The following is a 25,952-nucleotide window of genomic DNA, read 5'->3' as shown; positions in this document are numbered from 1 at the left end:
AGGTAAGACAACACGTTTACATGTCGTTTTCTATATGTTCTCTGACATTTATCCTAACGATATGAGGCGGTCTTTGTGGAAAAAAAGCTTGTTTAGTGGACTAACTTTGCACTTGAAGGTTGCCCGTTCACTTACGTTTTAACAGGTCTGACGCTACTATGCGGCCCGGCTGTATCTAGGCTAACGGCTAACATGCTAACTATTATTTTTATGTCACTAGTCACTTGAAACAAATTTAGGACGATAGGAGACAGGTTGAACTAAACCGAAATTTCCCTTTAACAGAGACAACAAACTAGCTTGACAACATGGCCAAATGCAAGTATGACGCTGAATATTTTAAACTGTGGACCTGGAACTAATGACTAAGGACAAATCTGGACCTGTGGCTGGACCAGTTGGGAACCACTGGTGTAGATGAGGGGCCAAATTTGAAAAATGTTGTCTCCCTGTCCATAATTTCTAATGTCTGGCCTGATGTAACCATCATATCCTGGTTTTATAAACCTAGATAAGCCATTATTCTGGTTTTGAGAGACACTGGTCCTCATGTAAGGACATCATCTAATCCCAAACCTCTCTTGGGTTTCTCACAAGTAAAGTCGATTGATTAAAGTCCTTTAACTTTGACGATGATGTTAGAATAATGTATACGATAACAATAATGAGATAATTTGTGTTTTGTGTTGATGTGCTCGAAACCAGAATAAGAGTCAACACTGGGATATTAGTGTGCATGTAAATGTAGTCACTGTCTTCAGAGACATTCAATCGCTCACATTTTGAGTTCACATGCAGTTTCATGCTCCATTACTGTCATTTCATCTTTATTATTTCATTCTCCATGTTTGTGAGGGGATTTGTGTCTGAGGAGAGATGTTCGACCAAGCTGCTGGTGTCCATCTGTCTTCTTCTTCTGCTGTTTATCGGTTATGTGCTGTACCTACCGGCTGCAGCGGCGGGCTGCGTCCGTGCGTGTGGTGGGGTGCGGAGGGGCGACGTGCCCCGAAGTGGGGGAGTCGGACTGGGGCTGCTGGGACTGTGCTGCTGCCTCAAGAACGGGCTGTCCAAACGGCCTGGCGGTCAGGACGACACACAGCCAAACACACACCCGGACACGAAGATTCAAACACCCACACAAACATATAACAAGGACACAAAGCGACGCACCAGGACAGAGAGATGTGGGGAAGATGGACGAGACAGGAAGACAAGACCCACAAAAAGCAGGAGAGGGAGGGAGAGCAGAAGGCAGGAGAAGTCAGAAGTTCAACCCCAGAAGAAAAAGTAAGAAACAGAGAGGTTTGTGGGAAAGGCAGAGAGTCCCGTGGAAACCCATGAAGAAGACAGACACATGAAGAGGTGCCAGAGGAGGAAACGAACAAAGTCGTTCCACGAAGTATCACAAAATGGAGAAATCAAAGATGGCACAGAGTGGAGGAGTGGGTGAATAAATAAATGAAGACGGGATGAGGATGGTGAACATAAATGGGGGTCAGATGAAGGCAGAGGTGGAAGAAGAAAACCCGCAAGGCAAAAAAAGAAAGAAAGAGAGAAAGAAAGAAGAAAAGAGAGAAAAGAAAAGCGGTTAGTGTGGCTTTAAACAAACTGGCTGTAGAAAGCACGCAGTTCGGCAGAAATCAAATGCTGATGGAGTTTGTTGCTTTTTATCTTCAGGTGTTTAACTTCCATTTCTGCTACTTTGAAACCAGTGAATGCATGTTTTTGAATAATGGATTCTAGAAAATAAAATAATACTGAGTCACTGAAAACTGAAGAAATGTTGGTGTGTGGAAAGCAGGAATCTCCTGCGTCTTTTCGAGTTGCTAAAAAAAAACATCATGATGGGAGTTAGTTATCATGCTTTACAAAATAATGAGGGTCCAACCCCCCAAAAACCTGCACTTACCCTGCTAAAAGTCATATTTCTTACCTGATTAAAGTGAATTTGGCTTTTACTGTCGATCATTTTTCTTTAATATTATAACTGCAAATCAAATTGCAAATCTCTCTTTTTAATTTTTTTGTAGCTCTAAGTAGTCTCTGCAGACCTTCCTCTCAGACCCAGAAACCTCCACCAATCACCAGCCAATACTGTGCAGGATCATTTGTGACTGTTTGTAAAGACACTCGGCAGCAAAAATGAATGTAAAAGCCAACCCCAGATTCACTCTCGTTTGGCATTTTACTTTTTTATATTTGCATTTTTTCAGCACTGTGTCTCTTAGATGCCTGCTGCTCTTGGTCCGGCACCTGGTTGCCAACCCAAGCATCCCAAGAATAGGGAGACAATAAGGAAATACAGGCACAGGGCAGAGTCTCCCTCCAGAGGGTCATGAGTTAATATAGAGCGAAATTCTGTCTTTTGTATGAAAATCCTGCATAGTATACATCTAAAAAAGTAACCTACCAGGAAGATGCACCTGCGCATACTTGCAAAGCCAGTGCAGCCCCTTTGCTGGATGACATCATATTCCGTTTCAGTAAAAGTTGAGCCTGGTCCACCTGTTTTTGGCAGACAACCCTCTGTTTTTCTACCAGAGCTCTCTGCATTGGCAGGGGGCTCATTGAAATGCATGAGGAGGCTGCATTTTTTCACACAGGGCTATAGTCGGTCCAACTAGCCTTAAGGCGGCTTATACAAGAAGTAGTGATCTCTGGCACTACCTCTCCTAATTAAAAGGTGCACAAAGAAGCAGAAGTCAAGAGTGTATAGAACTTGTATGCAGCCTGATTGTACGTAGCCTGAGAAGTGAGACATGTCTGTTTAGGACTTGTTATTGCTCGTGAGGCCCACTGAATGTGTGGTTAATTAGTTACAAATAAGTATCAACATTTTGAGCCTCTCCTCTCAGAGGACACACCGAAGGGATTTTAGTGAGAAAATCATCATTAAACTGTAACAGTAAGGATGAAAAACATAATTAAGGAAGACTCTTTCTTTGACTCTGTCTGAGGCAGGGTCATGACAAACAACACACAACAATGTAATCAAGAAAGTTAAAACCCCATAAAAAAATTTGTCACAAGGCTCAACAGCAGCCTTCCAACAGCAAGAAAAAGACATTGTCTTGTGGTTTTACAGGGTCGGCTCCTTCATCGTGTGAGACAGACGTGAACCTCTTGATCATTTATTCTTGACAAGGTTAGGGTCTGATTCTGAGAAAGCAGCAGCTGAGGAGATGTTGAACGTGATAAATGACATGTTGAACTTGACAAACAATGATTCAGATGCCATGGTCCCTCACACCCACCCACTGCCTCCCTCCTTCACCCCTGGAGTCTTTTCCAAATGTGTCATCTCTCCATCACAGACTTCACACTGAAGCAGGACAGGAAACTGATGCTTTTCATGCCTGCACTTGGCAGCGTTGGTGGATTAACAGCTGAAGAAGTATGTACCATTTTGAGGTACTTGTACTCAAAGTGGGAGGCTTGTTCAAATTCGTCACTAGTACGTTGTACATTTCTGCAAACCATTGATACGCTACATTTGTAGGTATCATATCAACATTTCTAAAATCATGTAGTTTTGATTTTAATACATGAGCTGACTTTCTCTTCAGGAGGAGAGGATGATGATGGCGTGACACCTAGGCGAGACAGTTGCCAAGCAGCAGCCAGCAGCAGACCACAGTTTAGCACGTCTGTCCGACCTGGAAGAGGGATCCCTCCTCAGTTGCTCTTCCTGAGGTTTCTACCATTTTTTGGGGAGGGAGTTTTTCCTTAAGGTGCGGACACACCAAACCGACATCAAAGAACTAGCGGCGATGAAAGCCAACTNGCTAACGCTCCGCTAGCCGCTCCCAGCTAGCTCCAGTTTGTTATCAGGTTAAAGTGGGAAGAAGCAGCGGGTCCGTGGGGCAGCTGAGTGAAGTGGAGCCTGAGGAGGAAGCACCGGTTAGCCCTGGTTTCACTACAGGCAGATTCACTCGCGACAGGGGCGAGAAAATAAAACCTGAACAGCCAATCAGAGTGATCTCTCTCACCGACAAGCTCCGCCGCCGATTCAGCATGCTCAATCGGCCAAAAAGCTGCCGACGGTGCGGGACACACTGCAAAAACTAGGCCGACAGACGCTCACCGACGGCTCGACTTTGGTCGACGGCCGACTGTCGACTTAGTGTGTCAGGGCCATATGCTGTGAGGGTCCAAAGGACAGAGGGATGTCAATGCCGACTCCCCCACTGTAAAGCCCTGTGAGGCAAATTGTTACTTGTGATATTGGGCTTTATAAATAAAATTGATTGATTGATTTAGGACCAACAAACAACCGAAGTGGGTAAATTTAACGACACGTTGGGACATTTCCAGCCGTGTTCAGTGCCACAAAAATGGGTATTTTTAGCCAAAACGTGATCTTTTCCTCATTCTTACCAAGTTGTTTTTGTGCCGAAAGCAAAGCACACATTAATCAAAGCGTTGTCACAAAAACAAAACATAAAGAAACATAAAGTTTCAATATATCTGCTACATTTGAAACCTAAGTGTGACATATCTGTGGTTTGCAGAAACGTACTATGGCAACGTTTATTCTGGCCGTTGTGTTGGTAAAAGTCCTGATTCAAAATTACTTGAGTAAAAATGTGATCAGCAAAATGTGCTGTACTAAGTACGAATTATACAGACCTTTCAAAGTGTTTTATTATTGTTAAATATTTTATTATTCTGTTTCATGTAGGAGTATTTTTAAAAGTTGTACTTTCTCAGCATGGAGCTAATTTTAGGTACTTTGTACACCATTTGGTATACTAGTCGTACAACACTGCATCATATTATTAAAGTATGTCATATGGGTTTTTTTAATGTAAAAAGTAAGTAGTACCTTTAAATGTCAAATAGATGTAGTAGAGTAAAAGGTACAATATTTCCCTCTGAAATGTGGTAGAATAGTATTATACAGTATTTTAATTAAGTACCTGACTTGATGTGTCACCACTGTTTGAGGCAGATGTTTAAAGACTTGTTTTTGTCACAACTTCATCTACATGAGTTTTTGGAGTAAAAAAATAATAATGCCTTTAAAAAAACAAACAAACAAACAGAAAAATAGCATTTTTAGGATGTGACAACTCCTGTTTGTTTACTGCTGTGGTGACTGTGTTATAAAAGCACGTTCCTGTCCTGGTTTTAAACCTCTTTTAACACTGTGGATGGAGAGATGAGGACAGCTTTCCTTCTCGATGTTCCTTGTTGTTAGTCTCTTTCAGCCCTGTTGTCCGGTCTTCAAAAAACCTTGTATGTCGTTTTGTACTACTCTTTCATATTTAGATATGTTTCAATTTGACATGAGAGTAAACTGAGCATACAAGATAACAGTTGACTCTTAAAGTGTTTACCGCTCCTGTGGATGGAGACGGGCGAGGTGTCGACGCTGATGGTCATGGCTCTCTCCTTCTGCTTGAAAAACTCTCGAGGGTTTCCTGACCGCTGAGCGATGATGGCCTTTGCCTCCTGGAAACACACACACAGGTTGATATATACAGCAGTCTGGATTTTACTGTTTGGAGTTGCTTGATGTTTAGCAGAAGCAGCAGCTACTAAACAAAGATTTGAAAATGATTTATAAAGCTTCATCCTGCAGAAAATGTCCAATATCTTCATTTGGGAATATATTCAAAATATGCTTCTATTCTTTATAAGAGTAAACTTGATAAATGACTTGGTCAGAATTTTTTGAAGGTGCTCAATCAGACTCACCTCCACCTCAGACTCTTTCTTATCCAGGTTAAGGTCTTCGATGCTCGCCTCTGCTGTCTGTGGAGGAGAAGAATACAAATAGAGATGGAAATTTTAAAAAGAAAACAAGCTGCAAAACAGTAATTCAAGGATTGGAAACTAAAACATGTAAAAGGAAAATCACAGATCCAGTTCATAAACTTAAAGGAATGATCAGATGCCACTAGCGAGGGGCAATAGAGACTGCATTTGCTTCAATCACTAGACATCATGTGCAGAAGCAAAGATCAACACTATAGAGAAACTATAGTGTCGACTGACTGAAAAATTAATGAAAGAAAAACAATCTTGATGTACAGAGGGTCAGTTTAAAAAAAAACGGAGCCTATCCCAGCTGACACTGGGTGAGATCACCAGACTATCACAGGGCTGACACATAGAGACAGGAAACCATCCACACTCACATTCACACCTACGGAAAATTTAGAGTCACCAATTAACCTGCATGTCTTTGGACTGTGGGAGGAAGCTGGAGCACCTGGAGGAAACCCACGCTGACACGGGGAGAACATGCAAACTCTGCACAGAAGGGCTCCCACACCCCAAGGTTCAAACCAGGAACCCTCTTGCTGTGAGGTGACAGTGCTAACCACTGCACCACCATGCTGTAGCTTATAGTATCATGGGAATCTTACTCTTTGGACAAACAGCTCAATGTGTCATCAAACAGAAAAGGGGTGTATAGTGTCATTTAGACACTCTGCTCTTTTGTTGCAGCGCCACTAGAAATTATGATTGTGATTCCTCGGGGAGTGATTCTTTGGGGACGCAGCCCAGTCATTGACAACATGCTGGTTTCTTCCACACTTCCATCAGTAACAAATAATGCCTGAAGTTCCTTGAGCAAGGCAACCTAACCACTCTGTGTGTGCGTGTGTGAACTCAACGCAAGGACAGAGATTAAGATGTTCAGAAGATTAGCTGAAATATCACAGCTGTGCTACCACGCAGCAGGCAGCTGATTGCAAGATGGGAAAAATAAACCACGCACACACACTGATAGACTGAAAACACTCTCACTGCCAGACTTTTATTTTTATTTTTTTTGGGGGGGGTGGAAAGAAGAAAAAAAAGCACACAGCGTATAATCACGTCCTTCAAAAACAAACCCCACTGTCACACAAATTGATTTCATTTTAAGGTCGCAGCATGACTAAAACCAGAGGCGTACAAATCTGGTCTTTACCATATTTTGGGTTGAGAAGTGATGCTTTGATGGGCAGAGGGAGCAGAAACAGAAACAAATTGTGTTTGAATATAGCATATTCAAGAAACCCGGACACTTCTAAAATACAGACGTGTCTCCAGGAGTATGTTTATGGAGTAAAACAGAGGTGTATATTTGTACTGTTGAGACGGATGAGCAAGACATAGTGCTGCAGCTTAATATAAACTGTTTTGGGCACTGAATTTGCTGCAATGAATAATTAATGACCAGCAGATTAAAAAAACACAAAAACTTACTATGGTGGTCTGGTTCCGCAACCTCTCTTTGGCCTCTTCCTCTTCCTGCATCTTCTTCCTGTTCTCACACACACAAACACACAGATTAGAAAATACTGAACACTCCTGAGACCTTGGAGTTGTTCAGTATTAAAATGAAGCTTGATTTTGAGTCACGTTCAAGTTTAAGAAAGAAAATGTTATTCAGCTGCTGCTTGAGGAGACGTTACTTTTTAAAACATATTAAACCTAAACTGAGGCAGTGACTGTTCCTCTAAGATTCATGATTTTGCAGATCACCTGTTTTAGATGTCACTCTGTCATTACATCTCTATTAGACCTGTTGTATATAAGCCTGTCACAAACAACATACCTATTAAAAAGAAAAAGAAAAGAGAGGAATGAGGATGATGATGACAGAAAGATTTATTGTCTTATTATCTGATTTTAAAATTCAGACTCCTTTTACATTAACTATAACTCAAGGAATGTCCGTGTTTGTGATAAAAGCATACACTTAAAAACAATAAAAAACTTTCTCCTTCTCATGTTATGGAGCCTCTTAAGGCTCAGATACACCAAACAGACATCAAAGAACTAGCAGCGACGAAGGCCCACTGTTGCATTGCCTCACTTTGCTTGCGCCATGGCCAAAAAGTTGCGCTTGAACACACCACAAAGACTACAGCCAAAGGTTTACTAGCACAAAAGTTCTGCGCTTGTGTATATAAATAACTCTCTAAACCAGCAGGTGGCAGTAGTCTGTATTCATCATCCAAAAGGGGAAATGACAGGATGGCTTTAAGACGCTAGTTAGCCAGTTAGCACATTGACAACACAGTTTCTTTCAACCTAATGCTCTCTTGACTTAATCTGTTTGTTTACTTTCCTCACTTCCATTTTTCTTCTTCTGCACAGAGCTGAACTGCCAATCAGAGTGAATTTATTCACCAATGAATGCCGCCGGCCCCAACACGATTCAACATGCTGAATTGGCCAAAAAAACGGGCCGACAATGCCGGACATGCAACAAAAAACTTGTGCGACGGACACCAACCAATGGCCCGACACTTACCAACATCCGACCATTGGGTTGGTGTGTACGAGGGGGCAGTAAGGACTGGTTAGAGGGGTCCTTCAGTCACAATGCTTTTGTGAAACACCTCTAAGGGAGCGATCACAACGAGATGAAATGCTAGAAATGCAACGCCAGTAAAACCATTGTTTTCCTATGATACGGAGCGTCTGACCGGCGTTCAAGTGTCTTTTTAGACGGGCGTTTTTCCGGCGTCTTTTTTGGACGCACGTTTTTGTAGACGCTTCTTTTTAGACGCTTCTTTTTAGACGTGCGTAGACGCTGAAAAGTTAAAATATTTTCAACTTTTTTAGCGTCAGACGCCAGTAGCTAACGCGCATTGAATAAGCGCTTCCAGCGTTTCAAGCATCTTTGAAGTGTCCGCGTCTCTAGTGTCTCATTTCTGTGTGATCGCCCCCTTAAAGGAGCTGTATGCAATATTCAGGACATTAACATAGCAGCAAACAACCATTTGCAACTGTATGTAAAAATATAGTGGAGTAATGGAGTCTTGAGCAGAGTACTCAGTCAGGCCCTCTCTGTGTGTGTTGTCATCCGAGCTTCTCTCTCTGATGTTGTGGTAGCTGGTCCGGCCACATGTGAGTCCCTGTGAATGTGTCCCACTGACCAGCTAATCGCTACTGCCCTGCTCTGTGCTCATTCGCTGGTTACCACTGATATCAGGACAGCGTCCTCACAGAAGCGTAGCATCCACAATCCCATTTCTTCCCTGAATAACAATGTTAGCTCTGTCAGCACTGTTGCAGTTGTTCAGCGCTATTTATGGAGTTAGCAACGTTAGCTTCTAGCAGCTCAGCCACCGCCATGTTAAAAACCGTGTCCAGACAATCCCTCGCCCAGACTCTGAATCATACATATGCTCTGAATGTCACATATAGCTCCTTTAGGCTTAAGAAAATCCATGTAAGATGGATTTTATGATCATCTTAGTCTGAGGATGGTTTGGGGGAACATGACTCAGGCTAGTTTAACAGTCAGGGTCCTGTTTCAATAAATCTGCAACATGAGATCATTTACTCTCTTGCTGATTTTGCCACCTTTCACTAATCAAAACAAAACAAAATGCAGTTAGTGCATGAGCATACAAATCCCCTGCAGGGCAAATTTATATGCAAATTACAAGCAACAATCAACTGTGAGATGTAGCGCTGTCATTTGTGATCTGCGTGTTAGCAGTGCTTGCAAATTGCCTTATTGTTTTGTAGAAGAATTCTCTGCAGATGCTTTTCTTGAAATTGATTTTTTTTTTGTATTTATGAGCATGATGTTGAGTGTTGGTGTATCTGTTCCTCACCTGTGCTCCTCGATCTGCCTCTCTCTCTCGCGGTACCTCTGCTCTCGGCTCTCCTGCTCTTGCCTCTCCAGCTCCATTCGCTCCTGCTCGAAGCGCTGCCGCTCCTCTGCTGCCTTCCTCTTCTCCTCCTCCTTCCTTACCTCCTCCTCGCGCTGAAGCAAACACAGAAAAACAAGAAATTAGTGGAGATTATTCCAAGGTTGCAACTAATGACGTAAAACATCCCTTAGAGTTTCTCACAGTCCAAGGTCATGTCTTCAGAAGTCTTGTTTTGTCCGACCAAAAGTCTGACACCAAAGATGTTCAGAGAGCACTGTCAATTAATTAGCCTATGTGATGACTGACTAATAATTTAGTTCAGTTCCAATGGTTCACCTCGCTGTTCAGCTCAATATCTAGAGTTTCTGAAACTGTGAAGGGCAGATCCAGTGAACACCCCAAAGCTTAATGAGGCTTGCTGTCATTTTACATTTTGTTTGAACATGCTGAGGGCAACACAGCTGGAGAACGCTGCAAAGTTTGTCTTTGTTTGTCACTCCCACTCTCCTCCAAACACAGCTGGGAATCACATTAAATGTATTTATGCAACACTAATCAGATAAAGCAGAATAGTTCGACATTTTGATAAACACTGTTATTTCCTTTCTGATGGAGTTAGGTTAAAAGATCGATACCACCCTCATGTCTGTGACAGAAATATGAAGCTACAGCCAGCAGCAGGTTAGCTTAGCACAAAAACTGTAAACAGGGGGAAACAGCTCGCCTGACTCTGTCAACAAGTTAACAACATGCACCTAACAGCCCCTCTAATTAGTTAACTAATTAACACGTTACATTTCGTTTGCTTAACACATTAGAATGTTGCCCTTTTACAGAGGTTACGGGCCAGACTACTACTTCAATTATTGTGCGAATAAAGCAAAGATTTAAGTTTAAAAACTAGAAAAAAAGACTAAAACCAAGAACCAGTCTAGTTGCAGTTACAGTTTACATCCATGCCTGTAAAAACAGTTTAGAGGTGGGCACCCAAGAGAAGTGTCACCAATTCAATGGCTAAGCAAATGTCTCCTTCTGTTCTGAGACATGACAATAATAGTAATAGGCAGAGAGGGGTTTCTGCAGAACATTATGATGTCACAGTAAAGTTGACCTTTGACCTTTTGGCTAAAAAATGTTTTCACTTCATTATTTCAACCTATTGCACATTCCTGTGCAATTTTGTCCTAATTAGAGTATGAATTCTTGAGTGTGGCCAGAAACAAATTTTGAGAGGTCACAGTGACTTTGACCTTCGACCACCAAATACTAATTAGTTCATTGCTAAGTCCATGTGGATGTTTGTGCCACATTTGCAGAAATTCACCTTTAGTGCTCTTGAGATATCGCATTCACAAGAATGAGATGGATGCAAGGTCACAGTGACCTTGACCAACAAAATCTTATCGCTTCATCCTTGGGTCCAAGTAGACATTTGTGCCAAATCTGAAAAGAATTCCCTCAAGGTGTTCTTGAGATATTGGCCTCTAGTTTCCTGGCATGGCGCAGGGTGGCAAACCCCGCACAGAGCTAGTTTCGAGCAGCGCAACCCGTGGCGCGCTCAGTTTGGTAGTTTGGCAGACTGAGGTGTGCTGAGATAGGTGTGGCGGCGCAGCAGGGGGAGGTGTCGACAGATCCAGCTTGGCGCAGTGACAGTTTCGTGCCAAAAGGCTTCGCCGAAGGTGCGCTAAAAGCTCGCCAGCTGAAACCAGGTCTACTGTCAGCGCAGCAGGTGTAGCGGAAGTTTGGCTGACCAGCGGACAGTGCGCACACGTCACCAAGACCTCACAGGCAGGTTTCCAGAATGTCAGGCACATTAACGATGCAATAAATACACGTTTAGCACGTTTGGCACGCGTAATGGAAACCCGTGGAGGTCTGCTCGCAGTTCCGTATATTCGGACACTGCGAGCTCGGACCTCCCGAACCAAAACATCAGTTTCCTCCTGGGAGGAGTTTGGCCGTCTGACGCTGCTGCTCTCTTCTGCCATGGCGAATTGAGTAAACTCTCATTACGCCTTTGCGCGGCGCATTAAAGGGCGAGGAGAGGGGCTCATTTGATTGGTGTGATGTGAATCGGCTGTGTAAAACCCACTCCACGCCTTCTCTCCTCCCTCTTTCTGACTTGTGCACGTAGGAGGGACGGAGGTGGGAAAGAAGAGTAGCTGCGCCAGTGCGCACAGTGTGCCAAACTTGCAAAACCCGCCTGGCCACACCCAGTTGGCGAAGCGCAGGTGCATTGCGCCTCCGCCCTGCCCAGTCTGCGAAACTAGAGGCCATTGTGTTTACGAGAATGGGATGGACAGACATATAAGTAATATTAGTCTTCTCATCTGAGTCTGTGGAAGAAAGCAAATGAGCATATTTCCAAAACTTCCTTTAAACTTGGCTGTTGAGAATAAACCCCTGATGAATCCACAACGGTGGTTTCTTAAAAACGGTTGCACTATGATCTAGTAATAACATTTGTCTCCATTAAAAAATGAATCTAAATAATACTTTAATGGATCATTCCAATTTATTAGCCCACAACTTGGGTCTAATTTTTGTAAATGATCACCCAAATTGTCTGATGTAAACATCCATCACAGTTTACAAACCATATTCAGGTTTAACTCTGACCAACTGAATAGCACAAAGTTTTCCTGTACAATGCAGGATTACTACCAACACACTTTGAGCACACGCAGTTTTAGTTTGACCTCTGAATAGAGCGGTGGTGAGAGCAATGTTATTACAACTTAGATATTATGTGTAGATGCAACCAAAATTCTAATAAATCAGCTATAACTTTGTTTTTTTGACTAATGATGCAGGATTAAACTGTTTCCATTCCTTTCTGCCCTCCATTTTCCTCCTCTTCCTCCTTCTCTCCTCTTCCACACCTACCTTGGCCTGCTCCCAGAACTCCTCTCTATTGATTTTCTTCATCTCCACCTCTGCATTGGTCTTCTCGTACACTGTGCCCTGCATCAAGGGAGACAGAGAGAGGGCAGTGAGACAAAGACAGATAAAGGTTGAGTCATAACAGCAGCCAAGGGAACAGTGTGTGATCTTGAGTGTTAATGACCATGTGTCTTTATTTGAGAGGTGTTATAACAAATACACAAAATATGTCAGGTTAAATTTTGGCAAAACCGTCTGTAAAAGTGTGTATTTATATATTTCCATGTGATTTAACGAAATTACAATCTCCCTTTAAACTACAATTGTCAAATTGCACTGGTGGTCTGCATGGTATTAAGCAAAGTACAGTTTGCACTCAGCACTAAACATAATTCTTCATGAAAAAAAAACAACACATCTGGTGAAAATGAGTGAACCTTTTTTTGTCAAACCACACAGTCAGTTGGAAAAAAGTCAGCTTACAAGTTAAGTTACAAGTAAGAAGTATCATAAAGCCAGTTGTGGTAAAAATGACAGTGTTGACAGTTGTTACACTGCAGCTGCTCCAGCTGACGATACCTTCACAGACCAACAGAATGAACGAAGAAACAGCGTTATGTCCTTAGAAGTTCCTACATGCTGTTAACTATTCACCAGCTGTTGCTCATTAGACCAAACAACCTTAAGTGCTGTGTGAAAATGACGCATAATGCATTCACCTTGATCCTTTATGTACATAATAACTTTATTCTAGTTTTGGAGAGCATACAGACACAATCAATTCTGCATCTTTTTCAAATTACTGTCGGGCAGACGGCGTATAAAGCACACAGCAGCGAAGAGCTGAGAAAAAGAAACTGGACAGAGAAACTGACAGAAAAAAGAAATGCATGGAGTAAATTAAAATTTTGAAAATGTCAAAACAGTTGTGTACTATGCTTTCAGATTTTTACAGCTTCCTACGAAGGCATTAATTCTGCTTTTACTGTATAGAATAGTAAACTTATTTTTGATTTTTAATTTTACATACTTTATTAATCCCTGAGGGGAAATTCAATCTTTTCACTCCGTTGTCATATATACACACAGGCCCGAAATACACACACATGCAGAAACAGGACCTATAGAGGGAATCCCCTTATTGTTTACAAATACTTCCGGGTAGAAAACCAGCAGAGTTTAGCTATATGTATATATCTCACATTTTCCACGTCACTATATCACCGTTTAGACTAATCTGATGTTTGTAAAGTTTATAAACACAATGATTGAACAAACGTTACTATTTCTGTGTGCATGTTTTGTAATTAATAACATGATTATCGTAGATTAGCTGGGCTAACCGTTAGCAAAGACGTTGTTTGCCGTTAGCTGTTAGCCATTAGCAGTGTCTGTAATAACTCAGTAACTCAATAAACGGTCCGTGAAAAAAATATTTTTTTCCAGTAGATGTCTTAATTACAACATGATTGAGCTAACTGGAGTAGTTTCATGTCGTATCCGACAACGGGAGGCTTTTAACAGATGACGTCCTGATGTTAGCTTTGCTGCTAGTGCAGTCACTGATGCTTTCTAGACATCATGATTTCCCAAAACTGAATAAATACCACACATAGCAACACAAAACTGCTTTGCTAGCTCAATCATGTTGTTACTAAGATATCCGCTGGAAAAAAAATAAATTTTCACGGACTGTTTATTGAGTTACTGAGTTATTACAGACACCGCTAACGGCTAACGGCTAACAGCTAACGGCTAACAACGTCTTCGCTAACGATTAGCCCAGCTAATCTACGATAACCATGTTATTAATTACAAAACGTGCACACAGAAATAGTAATGTTTGTTCAATCATTGTGTTTATAGACTTTACAAACATCAGATTAGTCTAAACGGTGATATAGTGACGTGGGAAAAAAAAAAAATATATATATATATATATATATATATATATATATATATATATATATATAAAAACTCTGCTGGTTTTCTACCCGGAAGTATTTGTAAACAACAGGACGATTCCCTCTATACATGCATTAATTTGAGAGATGTCAGAGTCAGGGGGCTGCCCATGACAGGCGCCCCGAGCGGTTGGGGCATTTGGTGCCTTGCTCAAGGGCACTTTGGCACTGAACTGGCACCTCTCCAGCTACCAGTCCACGCTCCATATTTGGTCTGAGCGGGAACTTGAACCGGCGTCCCTGCGATTCCCAAGCCAAGTCCCTATGGACTGAGCTACTGCCGCCGTCCCAAACAATCAAAAGCCTGAGTATATGATCAGACTCTTCTTTTTTTAGAAGAAGAAGAAGAGGACGACAAAGAAGAAGAAGAAGACACATATTTTCTAAGTGTGTGTGCGTCTACTCTCTCTGTCTCCGTACCACATCTTTGTGCTCCTCCTCTCGGGTTCTCAGGCGGCTCAGGACCGGACTCGCAACTGACACAGTCCCGTTGGTCAGCCGCTGCCCGATGGCTGACGGGTCAATGTCGTCCAGACTGCTGGCGTTGACAATGACCTCCACCCCCTGGAGAGAAAGAGAGAGAGAGAGAGAGAGAGAGAGAGAGAGAGATCTACATCAGGACTCTTCTTCTTATCAATAATATTGTTATTAGTGGTGGAAGAAGTTTTCACATTTTTATTTTTAATCTTCAAGTAAAAGTAGCATAATGACTGAAATACATTAGACGTCTTCAAGACTGGAATTATGTAAAAGTAGAAAAGTATTATCAGCAAAATGTACTTACAATATCAAAAGTAAAACTCATTGGGCGTAATGATTTCTTTCAGGGTGTGATAATATCATAATATCAACTTAATATAGTGTTGGATAGTTTAATCTGTAACTATAATATTACTTATCCTCTCTAATGCAAGTTTTTGCTGTTTCAAGGTTTTAAAAGTACTTCTGATTTGTAAAGTATTATATCCGTGTTTTCCCCCATCCTTTTTTTTTTTCTCCTTGTCAATATTCCTACTACATATGTCAACTAATATCAGTTAATACTGCATCTGACTATGGTGTAATGAGGCCACTTAATTTAATCACACCTCTGTTTTCAATGCAAGAGTCAAACCAGATCTCATCAAATTTCATTTTTGATAGATTTAATATGATCTAATGTTCTGTATAGTGTATTGTACAGTAATATACAGCAATATAGAAATATAGTTGTATAGAGTGGTATCAATAAAAAGTTTTGGGACTCGGTGTGTGTGTGTGTGTGTGTGTGTGTGTGTGTATTTGTGTACTATCCCAAAAAGGGCCATTGACAGCATCGTTGGTGTGATGAAGTCGAGGCTGTGTGGGAGTGGAAGTGTTACTTAGAACAATGACACTTCAACACACACACACACACACACGCACTCACACTCACAGAAACACACACAGAATTTGACTCCTCTACAAATCCAATAATACACTCAGCCAGGTGTACAGGTGTGAATTCACAGCTGTGTTGGACACACACGCACGCACGCACGCACACACACACACACACACACACACACACTCACAGAAACACACACACAGTGGGTGTCATTCAGCTCAGAGCTCTCAGCACAGAGATTACTTTTAAAAAAAGATGGTATTAGTCATGCACTGTAACACACACACACACACACACACACACACACACACACACACACACACACACACACACACACAAACTCTCTTTATCCTCCTACAGGTTTAATGTGCTGTAGCATCTTCCTGAGAGTTGATTGAAAACATCACACACACACATTCTGTATGTGACACAAAACTGAAACAGATTATGAAACAATCAGATCAGCAGCATGAGATCACAGTAACCCTCTTTCTAAAAGTCAAACATGGAAGTGTGAGCTTGATACTTGCTCCAGTGTTCCCCTCACAGTATCACCCAGTCAAGTTTAGTTTAGGTGCTATGGGCATTGCAGTAGCATTACAATTTAATATTTATGCATATTTATGCTGACTTTTGTGTAGATACACAGAAATACATTCACACAAAATGCAGGTGTGTCTACTGTGGTGTTAAGTCTGAGAACAAATTTTCTCTTTTAGCCATGATTTACTGTAATACCTAGAATGAAAACATTTCAGTTCAGTTCAGTAGACAGCTCCAAAAAAGACTGGATGTCCACATGAGGTTTTGCAATGTGCCAGTTATTGTTTCAGGCCTGTGTGCTGACTCTACCCATGTGCTGGTGTCTTGTAGCAAATTCATTAAGCAGAGAAGGAGCGTGATCATATGTAGGCATTAAAAATAAGCTCTCAGTTTATGAAGCTTACAAAGCATATTGTGTTTTTTCAAGACATGACAATGGCGCCACCTGATTGTTTCATTTCCATAATCAACTGTCAAGTTGTACAGTGACATGATGGGTTTTCCAGTTGATTGTTAGGCTTCTGACCAGTTAATAATGACGTTTAGTAGGAGTGTGAACATCATGTCATGCATGAGGGAAAGAATAGGGAGTGCTGCAGTAGGTTACGGCACCATGTAGTTAGCTGTAAAAAATCTGGTGCTCTTGGGGGCAAATAGTCACAAAAGATAAAAACATCGACTGGAAAGCTCACTCAGTGTAAAAGTCAGAGTGCCTTGGATGCATTTTTGGACTGCCTGCCTGTACCTTTTACACTGAGTGAGCTGGTCAGTCGTTGTTTTTATCTTTATGTAACGTTTACTTTAACTTTTTTTGCAGATATTATGCACTTGTCTGTCAAATCTTAGATGTGAGTCTAACATGATTCCTGCGTACTTGACACTGTCAACCTCACTGATAACAGCATTCTTTATTTTACCATAAAGAAGTTAATAAAATAATTTGAGCTGTAGAAATCTGCTCTACTGAAATTTACGACTTCAGCTGAACCAGGTGTTCTGCAAGATTAAGTTAAGTTAGATATTCAGGTGATCTCTACAGGATTCAGCAGACAGGTTTAGCCCGAACACACAGGTGCAGTTTAAAACCAAGCAACACAGCTTAAGTCAGTCTTAGGACGCATTCACACTGGTGCTATTTGGCCCGATTTAAATGAACCCTGGTCCTCTTCCACAGATAGTTCAGTTCGTTTGGAGTGGTGTGAACGCTCATTTGAACTCTGGCGCGGCCCAAACGAGCGAACCCTTGTCCGCTTGAAAACCGGGGATCTCGGTTCACTTGCAAGTGAACCCTGCTGTGGTTCGCTTACAGTGGGAAATGCAAACGGACAATCCAGCGAACTAAAGAGAGGAAGTGAACCAAAGAGAGGAAGAGGCGTAGAGTGCAGTGCATTTTGGGTAGAAATAACAAACAAAGCCAACAGCGCGAACCGGGAGAAGCAGAGGTAAAAAAAAAAAGAAATAGTTGGAAAATGTCTCGTGGGAAGACGTGGAGTAGTGAGGAGGTGCAGGCGCTTATTGATATATGGTCAGAGGACTATATATATCGCAGTTGCTTGTGGCCAATCGACCTGACGTTGTCCAGGAGGTTTGGTCCGCTTTAAAAGGTGCAGTGTGAAAGTGAACCGAACCAAATGAAGGTGTGAAATTTTTCGCCATTCTCCGCCCAATCGAACCCCGAGTCCCCCGGACTATCCTGGTGTGAATGCGCCCTTAAACTGCAACTTAGCTAATGGTGGAGCAACAGCCCCACAGTTTCTTATTAATCTGTTGTGTACTAACATTAGTTAAATATACAGTATAAATGCTGTATATATAGAGATTATATGTAGTCTGGGGCCGTTTAGTGGCCGTTTTGGTAAGGAACTGGAACCAGGGCGAGAGAGACAGGACCCAGAATTCGATGGACGCGCCTTTCCGTCAAAATAAAAGCACCAAGCTAATAAAAATACGGTGAAACTTTTTAATTTAAAGAATATAATTTACAAGAAAAGCCCCAAGCCATTAAGTTAACCTTTTTCTTTAATTGCAAATTGATGGTACGCCAGAATTTAAAGTTTTACTTTGGTGAACACTTTTACTTTGGTGAATTTGGTGAATTCCGGATCCGCTCTCTAGACCGGAACCAGGATCCAGACAAAATTCAGGCTCTTGCCCGTACGTGAAGAGCCTGGTGATGCGAGGCTAATATATATGTTTTTCCAGAGCAAAGTTATGAGTCAATGTGGTTCTCTGAAGCTACAGCAAAGACTAATAAGGATCCAAATAAACAAACACGAAAATAAAATAAATGTTTAATATGTAAACTTGTAAGAAATTTTTTTTTAACATCTGACCTGTAAGAAGTCTGCGATGGTGGCAACATGGCTGGCGCAGGCACACTTCCTGGCATCCGGCACGTCGTCCCCGACCTGAGAGGAAGAGGGAGACAGAGAGAGAGAAGAGGGAGGGAGGAAGGGAGACAGGGAAAAAAAAGAGAAGAAATGGTGACATTAAAAAAAAAAAAGATGCAAAAGAAGTTCAACAGCACCAGAAACATAGTCAAAAGCAGCAGAGGAACACATCTGCTTCTGTGAAGTGATCAGATTCACGAGGACACTTTCCCCTCATTCTGCTCTAAATGGGGCCTTTTGTTCAGCCGTGGTCATGCTCACTTATTGAAACGGTTTGTATTATAACAGGCTGGATGTCATTCAGTAATCACAGCTTATTCAAACCAACACAATACAAAGCCAGTAAGCAGCAATTACAGAGAGAAAAGAAACATGGCCTCATCTCATCTGAACTGATATAAGCACTTCATCTGTGTCCATCTGCATGTATCTGATTGAAAAAGAGAAAGCAAAAGAGACAGCCTGAGTGTTTGTGTAGTGTATTTAAGACTTTTAGGTAAAATTCTGTTCGTTTTTGATACATTTTTGTGTTAATTTCTGCTTGGTTTGGCCCAATACGCTGCGGTCTGGTGCTCTTTTTGCTGTTAGTGTTGCTGTGTTGCATTGTGATGGCTCATTTAAACACCCAATGTGTCTCTCAGTCTCCATTTACTGCAATTACCGGATCTCTCTCTCGCTTCCTGTCATTTTGTTTCCTAGAAATCCCATTTATATTCGACTAATTTGCAACAGCAAATATGTTTGGAGAGAAACATTATTCCACCCAAATAACATTTTTATCATCACAGTGATGAAACGTTCTAAATGAATGCGTCTGACAAAAAATGTTCATACTGTTAATGTTTCTCTGTTATATGTTAAGAGATTTTTATGAGATTTCCCTCACTATATTCACTCATAATACAAGCACGGTTACATATTTTATGGTTATGTTTAGGCAACTCACTTGTTAAGGTGAGGGAAATATTGTGGTTTAATATCCAATGCTTGGCAACTCACAGCAAAACAATCTAGATTGATATACAGCACAGCAAGTACTGTAAGAGGAAAAATATGAATTTGGGATGAGTCCCTTCAAGTAACAGCACTTTTGTTTATGGCAGATGCTATTTGCAACCAAGTGTCTGCAGCCAAGAATGCTTTTTACACTCAGGTATAAAGAGTCAACGTGGCTGATGTTAACACAAATGGGTCTGCTAAAGCTGATGTGCAAAATGTGCATTCAGCAGCTTTATACATCCCAAAACTGTCTTAAAATGGTAAGCCATTATTCACTTACACCTCAGTCTCCTGTGTGAAAGTCCTGTGTTTGACCCATTCACCCACCGCATCTTACTCCCTGCATGTGTTGCTCTTTATACTACGTCACCTGACCATGTGGCAGTACATTTGTGAGATTTTTCTCATAAATTTACCACTTTAATCTCAGATAATATAGAATAGAGTACATGTTTATCATCCACTAGAGGTGGAAATTTGTCTTTGGCTCGCCAGACACAAGAGACGACATTGTGAAAAGCAGACAAATAGTCAGTAAAACTAGCATACACGGTTATTACAAAACACTTAAGACATTAAATTAGCTCATTGTCTGTCTATGGGTTAAAACTCGTCAGTCAATTTGTTAAGTTCAGGGTACTGATGGCACTTGGGATGAAGGACTTCTTAAATACATTTTTAGTTGCCAGAGAGACTCTTTAGCCCCTACCGGAGCTCAAGAGATCAAACTGGCTAAAGAGAGGATGGAGCTATCTGCCAAGATATGCTTTGCTTTCTTTCTCGTCCTTCCTGTCAAGAGTTGGCTCGACGGCTTTTGTGGCATGCCAACTATTTTACTTACCATTGTCACAATTCTAGAGTTCATTCTTGGATGTACAGTTAAGATGACCATACCAGGCAGGGAGGTGAAAAGTTAAAACACTCTTAACCATAGTTTTGTTCACTAATTCTAAAATCTTACATACCTTACTTAAACTTACACCGAGGCCACTGTGTTTCCTAAGAAAATTCACTCAGTATAATCGTGGGAGTATTGGGGAGTATTTCGTGGGATTCCAGAAACGTATCAAGAGCCCCTTTTACACTGCCAGATTTTCTGCGAATGTTTGGCCGTTTTGCCGGCAAACTGCAGGCGTTTAGACACACAGAGCCGGATTGGCGAGTTGATCCGAGGTGCCCAATTTTCCGCCTCGTAGGGTAGACATATTGGCGGAACCCTTTTAGTTTAAAAACACTGAGGCGGCCTTCCGCAACAGGAGGAGCTGTTGAAGACTTGTGGGAGGAGCTGTTGATGACGCCGCACGTGCGACCCACTGGCGGTGGATAAACAGGAAACAGCTNCAAAAGTAGGTAGGCGGCATTTTGCTGCACTCCCCGATTTTGTTTTTATACTGCCAATGCTGAAAAAAGACTGATTGGGCTTTCCTGCAAATTTGCACAACTCCTGTTTAAAAAGGGCTAAGGTATATGAAATTTCCCACAGTTTCAACACGTTGGCCATCGAGTGAAACTGGCTCTGTCTTCATATCTTGTGTTTTTGTTTGTTTGTTTTTTTTTATATCAAAGATGGGCTCGTACTCGCTCTAACCATGAGCTCTTTGCCCTAATCCTAACCGCCTCAGACCGTGAAACATCGTGAGAGTGCTGATTCTTTTCTGGGTACAAATAGACATTTTAAAATATATTTATTGTTGCACACTTGTAGTATATAATTTACCGGATACAGGGTTGTCATGCAGTAAAAAAAGATAGTATTGCTTAAAAAAAAAGGATTCCCTCAACTGGCAAAACAAATTAGTGGTATAAAACCTTAATTTCTAGGAGATCAGTTTCTTTAATTCCACCTCTCTCCTTCCCTTTTCACGTCTTCTCTCCAGTCTCTCTACATCTCTCCCTCTTCCTCTCTGCACTCTCATTATGTAGATGCACTAACTCAGGGTGCTCCTGCTGTTGTCAGGTTCAGAAAGTAAAACATTCATCTTCAGGCTCTCAGATGAACTCAGACTGTGTTTAAATGCTATTAACACACTCTGTTGCTGCGATAAAATGAGCTCCAACATCACAAATTATTCATTTCTTCCTGTTACATTTCCTTTTCATCATGAATTAATTGGTGGACAAATTTCTCCAGCTCTGTTTCATGTGTGGTCGTGACTCAGCTCTACATCTTTCCTCTGTCTGGCCTGCAACTGGTCCTGTCCCATTTACATGCACGGGGGAGTTGCAGAACATTAGAAACACCTGTGACTGTAATGCAGGCCAGGACAACACCATCACTAACCTTATGACCTCAGTGCTGAAACTTATAATTGAATTAAAACCTCTATGACGGTGTCTCTGTGACACAACCTGAACAAGAGGATTTTGGATTGCATTAGATGGTACAGGTGTACCTAATAAAGTGGGCACTGAGCATAAATCTGCAGCTTTACACTGCGGCAGGCAAGAAAAGTAACACCATCCAATCACAGAGCTGCTGAGACTGCAACTCTGTGAGTGCATGATGTAATGATGTAGACAGAACCTGGATTCAGGAGCTGCATGCGGTGACATGGTGCGTCCTTGTTAAATAAATGGTTGAATTAAAAATGTGCGGTGACCCTTAATGACTGTGATATTCTCCACCTTTAAGGACATTCCAGTGAGTGTGTGTGTGTGTGTGTCTGTGTGTGTGCTGCCCGGAGTGTTAAGCATAGCGTCATGCACATCCCATTCCCCCTGTGACCCGGCGACTCACCCAGTTGATGAGGATGTATCGTGGCAGAGCTGCAGAGGGGTCCTTCAGGCTGCAGAAGCCGTACATCACCCTGGCACTGTCAAAGGTCAGTGTGATCTCTGCCAGACCGCCTCCTGCACCACAGAACAAGAGGCTGCATTAACTACCCGCTGTAATGTTTCTGTTACACTGTCCTCTACCAGGGGGAAGCTGGTAAGAGATAAACAACTGACAAACAAATAAATCAACTTATAAAATACAGTAAAAAACAATCAGAGATCATTTAATGCAACTCTGCCAAGACACACAACCCACTGCATGCACTACTGTTTTAAACCTGCAAAAGGTGTGGATGTGAGTCACATGACTTGGATTCAAGTCGGACTCAAGTCACAGTTTTGATGACTTTAGACTCGAGAAATTTAAAACAGACATCAGGAATCTTGACCAGGACTTTTAACACCAGTGACTCGCGGCTCCACTCGAACTTGAGCCTTTTGATCTTAAAATTCAGAAGCGTCATCTGACGTGCGTCATGACGTGTCTTTATCAGCTGGTAGTATCCCAGAGGCGTGACCAGCCTGGCAAATCGGATTGCCAGGCTGGTCACGCCTCCCGCCGCCCGGTGGTCTTTGATCTGGAGGCGGGTCAGGGACACCATCAACCGGGATGAGGGGGCTTTCATGCTGTCACACACCTGGGACTCTCTCCTACAAAGAACACCGGGCGGCGGGATACTACCAGCTGATAAAGACACGTCATGATGTCAGATGACGCTTCTGAAGAAGACTGAAGTGACAGTCGAAACATGTCAAGGTAAACTACGTCTCCTTAAAAACTCATTGTCTGAAAAAAAGAAACTTTCTACACCGAATCTAATTTGAGTAGACAAAATGAACTTACAGAAAAATTGCTTTATCACTTTAAAGGAAAAATAGTCTTACAGAAAATGTCTTGCAAATTTGGGAAGAAAAAGTTTTAGACATTTTATATACAATACAACAATATATGATTAATTACAACACGACAGGAAAATTCATTCTGTTGTGGATAACAGTGCTATGTGCCATTAAAGTGCAGTGTCAGCTTTGTTTTTTAATGATTAAAAGAATGAAAAACATCCATCCATCTTCGTAACCGCTTATCCTCTTGAAGCCTATCCCAGCTGACACTGGGCGAGAGGCAGGGTTCACCCTGGACAGGTCACCAGACTATCANTTAATGATTAAAAGAATGAAAAACATCCATCCATCTTCGTAACCGCTTATCCTCTTGAAGCCTATCCCAGCTGACACTGGTGAGAGGCAGGGTTCACCCTGGACAGGTCACCAGACTATCACAGGGCTGACACATAGAGACAGACAACCATTCACACTCACATTCACACTCCATGTCCAATTTAGAGTCACCAATTAACTTGCATGTCTTTGGACTGTGGGAGGAAGCTGGAGCACCTGGAGGAAACCCACGCTGACACAGGGAGAACATGCAAACTCCGCACAAAAGGGCTCCCTCCTGGGGTCAAACCAGGAACCCTGTTGCTGTGAGGTGACAGCGCTAACCACCGCACCACCGTGCCGCCTGAAGACCATTCAAGATTTTGTAAATTTAATATATTATTACTCATTAAATTTGGAGTGCATTCTGACTTGTTTAGGACACAAACCTTAGGACTTGACCTTTGACTTGTCAGTCTTGACCCTGGACTTGAGTCCAAAGACCTGACACTAACTTGTGACTTGCAAACAATGACTTGGTCCTACCTCTGTATAAATGCAGTCAGGGAATATTAATGCTTTGTACAAGGTAGGGCTGGACGATATGACCAAAATCTCATATCACGATATAGGTCATTTCATATCCCGATAACGATACATATCACGATATAGCACATTTTAATCCAATGAATAAAAAGTTTATTGAGAAAGCTGGTGAATCAGATCAATGAAACATTATTTTTTGTTGTTATGTTCTAAAGCACAAACATGCCCACACACCTCCGCTCAACACTGAGGCTATACTCCAAATGACAAAAAATATTGCCGTAAAAACTGTAATTTGCGTCACAACGATATTAACAATAGAGCAAAATATGAAATGATAGACATTTTTCTCTCGTCACACGATATATATCGTCATATTGCACAGCCCTAGTACAAGGATGAATTGCAAAAACAGTTGAAGTGAATCAGACTCTGAGTTGTCGCCATTTAAATGTATCATGTAACTCTAGCACCGCTTATTCGTCAAACACCAATAGGATGTCTTCATTCACTGACTTAAGTTTTGCAGTTATTTGGAATTTCAGAGAGGTATTTGAGATATTTTGTTGTGTTTTCAGGCATAAAAAAGATGTCAGACTGCTACTGTCAACTACTGTACAACTTATACTTTGCAAATTATTAAAAACTTCAGTTTATAAAATACAATACATTGTGACAGATTAAAATGCCTTAGAGAAGGCCTTTAAACTAGATTTTTTTAAACATTAACATTAAACATTAAAATACTTCTTACAGTTGTTTACACTGTAAAAAAATAATATAATAATATTAGGGGGCATACTTTTAGTTTTGATAATTTAAGTACAATCTTCTTGTTTTGAGCTTTTACTAAAGACATATTTTGTATGCATGACCTTTACTTGTAATGGAGTGTTTTTACATATTTGTATTGCAGCTTTTACTTAAGTAAAGGATCTGAATACTTCCTCCAGCACTGTCTGCAGATCAGCAGCGACATGTTCCAGGCTGCTAGTTTTTTGCCTCAGATTATGATCCTGTTCTCCGAATCTCAGCGCAGCTTCAGATGTCAGAGATGTCTGTGCACACATTTGTAAACACCACACATACAAACACACAAACACGACTGCGGTCTATTGGTTCAGCTCTGAGGAGGCAGATAGATTCCTCTGAGGTTTACAGTGCAGATGAACAAACTGCGTTTCCTCTCCGTCGCTGCTGAAATATTCACGTCTCTCTCAGGAAAAGCTGCCGACATGAAGGAAACTAAGACCACTGCTGGCAGAAGTGGCTCTTTATCATGCAGCTCTCCAGCATTAGTGATGCATACACTTCACTGTAGTAGCTCCAGTTTATTCCGCTCATGTTTTTATATTCAGGAACTTCCGCGTTGATGATTACATTAGACTCACAGAATAAGCCGTGGCGCTCATCAAAAGTAAATCAAAGTAAAACCCAGAGACACGTCTCTGAGGACGTGTCTGAGGCTGGCACATGAAAAGACCAAAACCAACAATATGTTTATTTGTCTCCCAGTACCTGTCTCACTGACTTCCCTACCCTGTCTGTGGGTCTCAGTAAGGCTGGATAAAACGTCCACCTTACAACTGAAGGAGAGAAGTTAACTATAACTCCTAAGAAATATCCAATCATGGGAGCTTCAGATTCTGTCATGTGTTCCGTCAACGGCAAACCTACGTAAAAGATTGAAAAGCTGGTAAAACATTTAACAGTTTAA

The 25,952-nt window shown here is 41.6% G+C and overlaps 1 protein-coding gene across 2 annotated transcripts in view; it reads right to left on the bottom strand.

Moving 5' to 3' along the window:
* dbn1 (drebrin 1) overlaps nt 1–25,952 on the bottom strand; it is a 176,484-nt gene that overhangs the window by 13,470 nt on the left and 137,062 nt on the right. The window contains exons 3-11 of one of the 2 annotated variants that reach the window (XM_050040558.1): nt 22,494–22,606; nt 18,701–18,775; nt 14,879–15,022; nt 12,498–12,575; nt 9,573–9,724; nt 7,204–7,261; nt 5,701–5,757; nt 5,340–5,454; nt 948–1,076 (exon numbers count right to left, since the gene is read on the bottom strand). In XM_050040558.1, the coding sequence (XP_049896515.1) occupies nt 948–1,076; nt 5,340–5,454; nt 5,701–5,757; nt 7,204–7,261; nt 9,573–9,724; nt 12,498–12,575; nt 14,879–15,022; nt 18,701–18,775; nt 22,494–22,606 (921 nt within the window). The remainder of the gene's footprint in view (nt 1–947; nt 1,077–5,339; nt 5,455–5,700; nt 5,758–7,203; nt 7,262–9,572; nt 9,725–12,497; nt 12,576–14,878; nt 15,023–18,700; nt 18,776–22,493; nt 22,607–25,952) is intronic. The other variant, XM_050040559.1, reaches the window with a different exon arrangement.

This window comes from Epinephelus moara, chromosome 3 (genome assembly GCF_006386435.1).
Source record: "Epinephelus moara isolate mb chromosome 3, YSFRI_EMoa_1.0, whole genome shotgun sequence".
NCBI lineage: Eukaryota > Metazoa > Chordata > Actinopteri > Perciformes > Serranidae > Epinephelus > Epinephelus moara.
The sequence above is the reverse complement of the archived record's forward strand: the minus strand, read 5'-3'. Positions and strand labels throughout refer to the sequence as shown.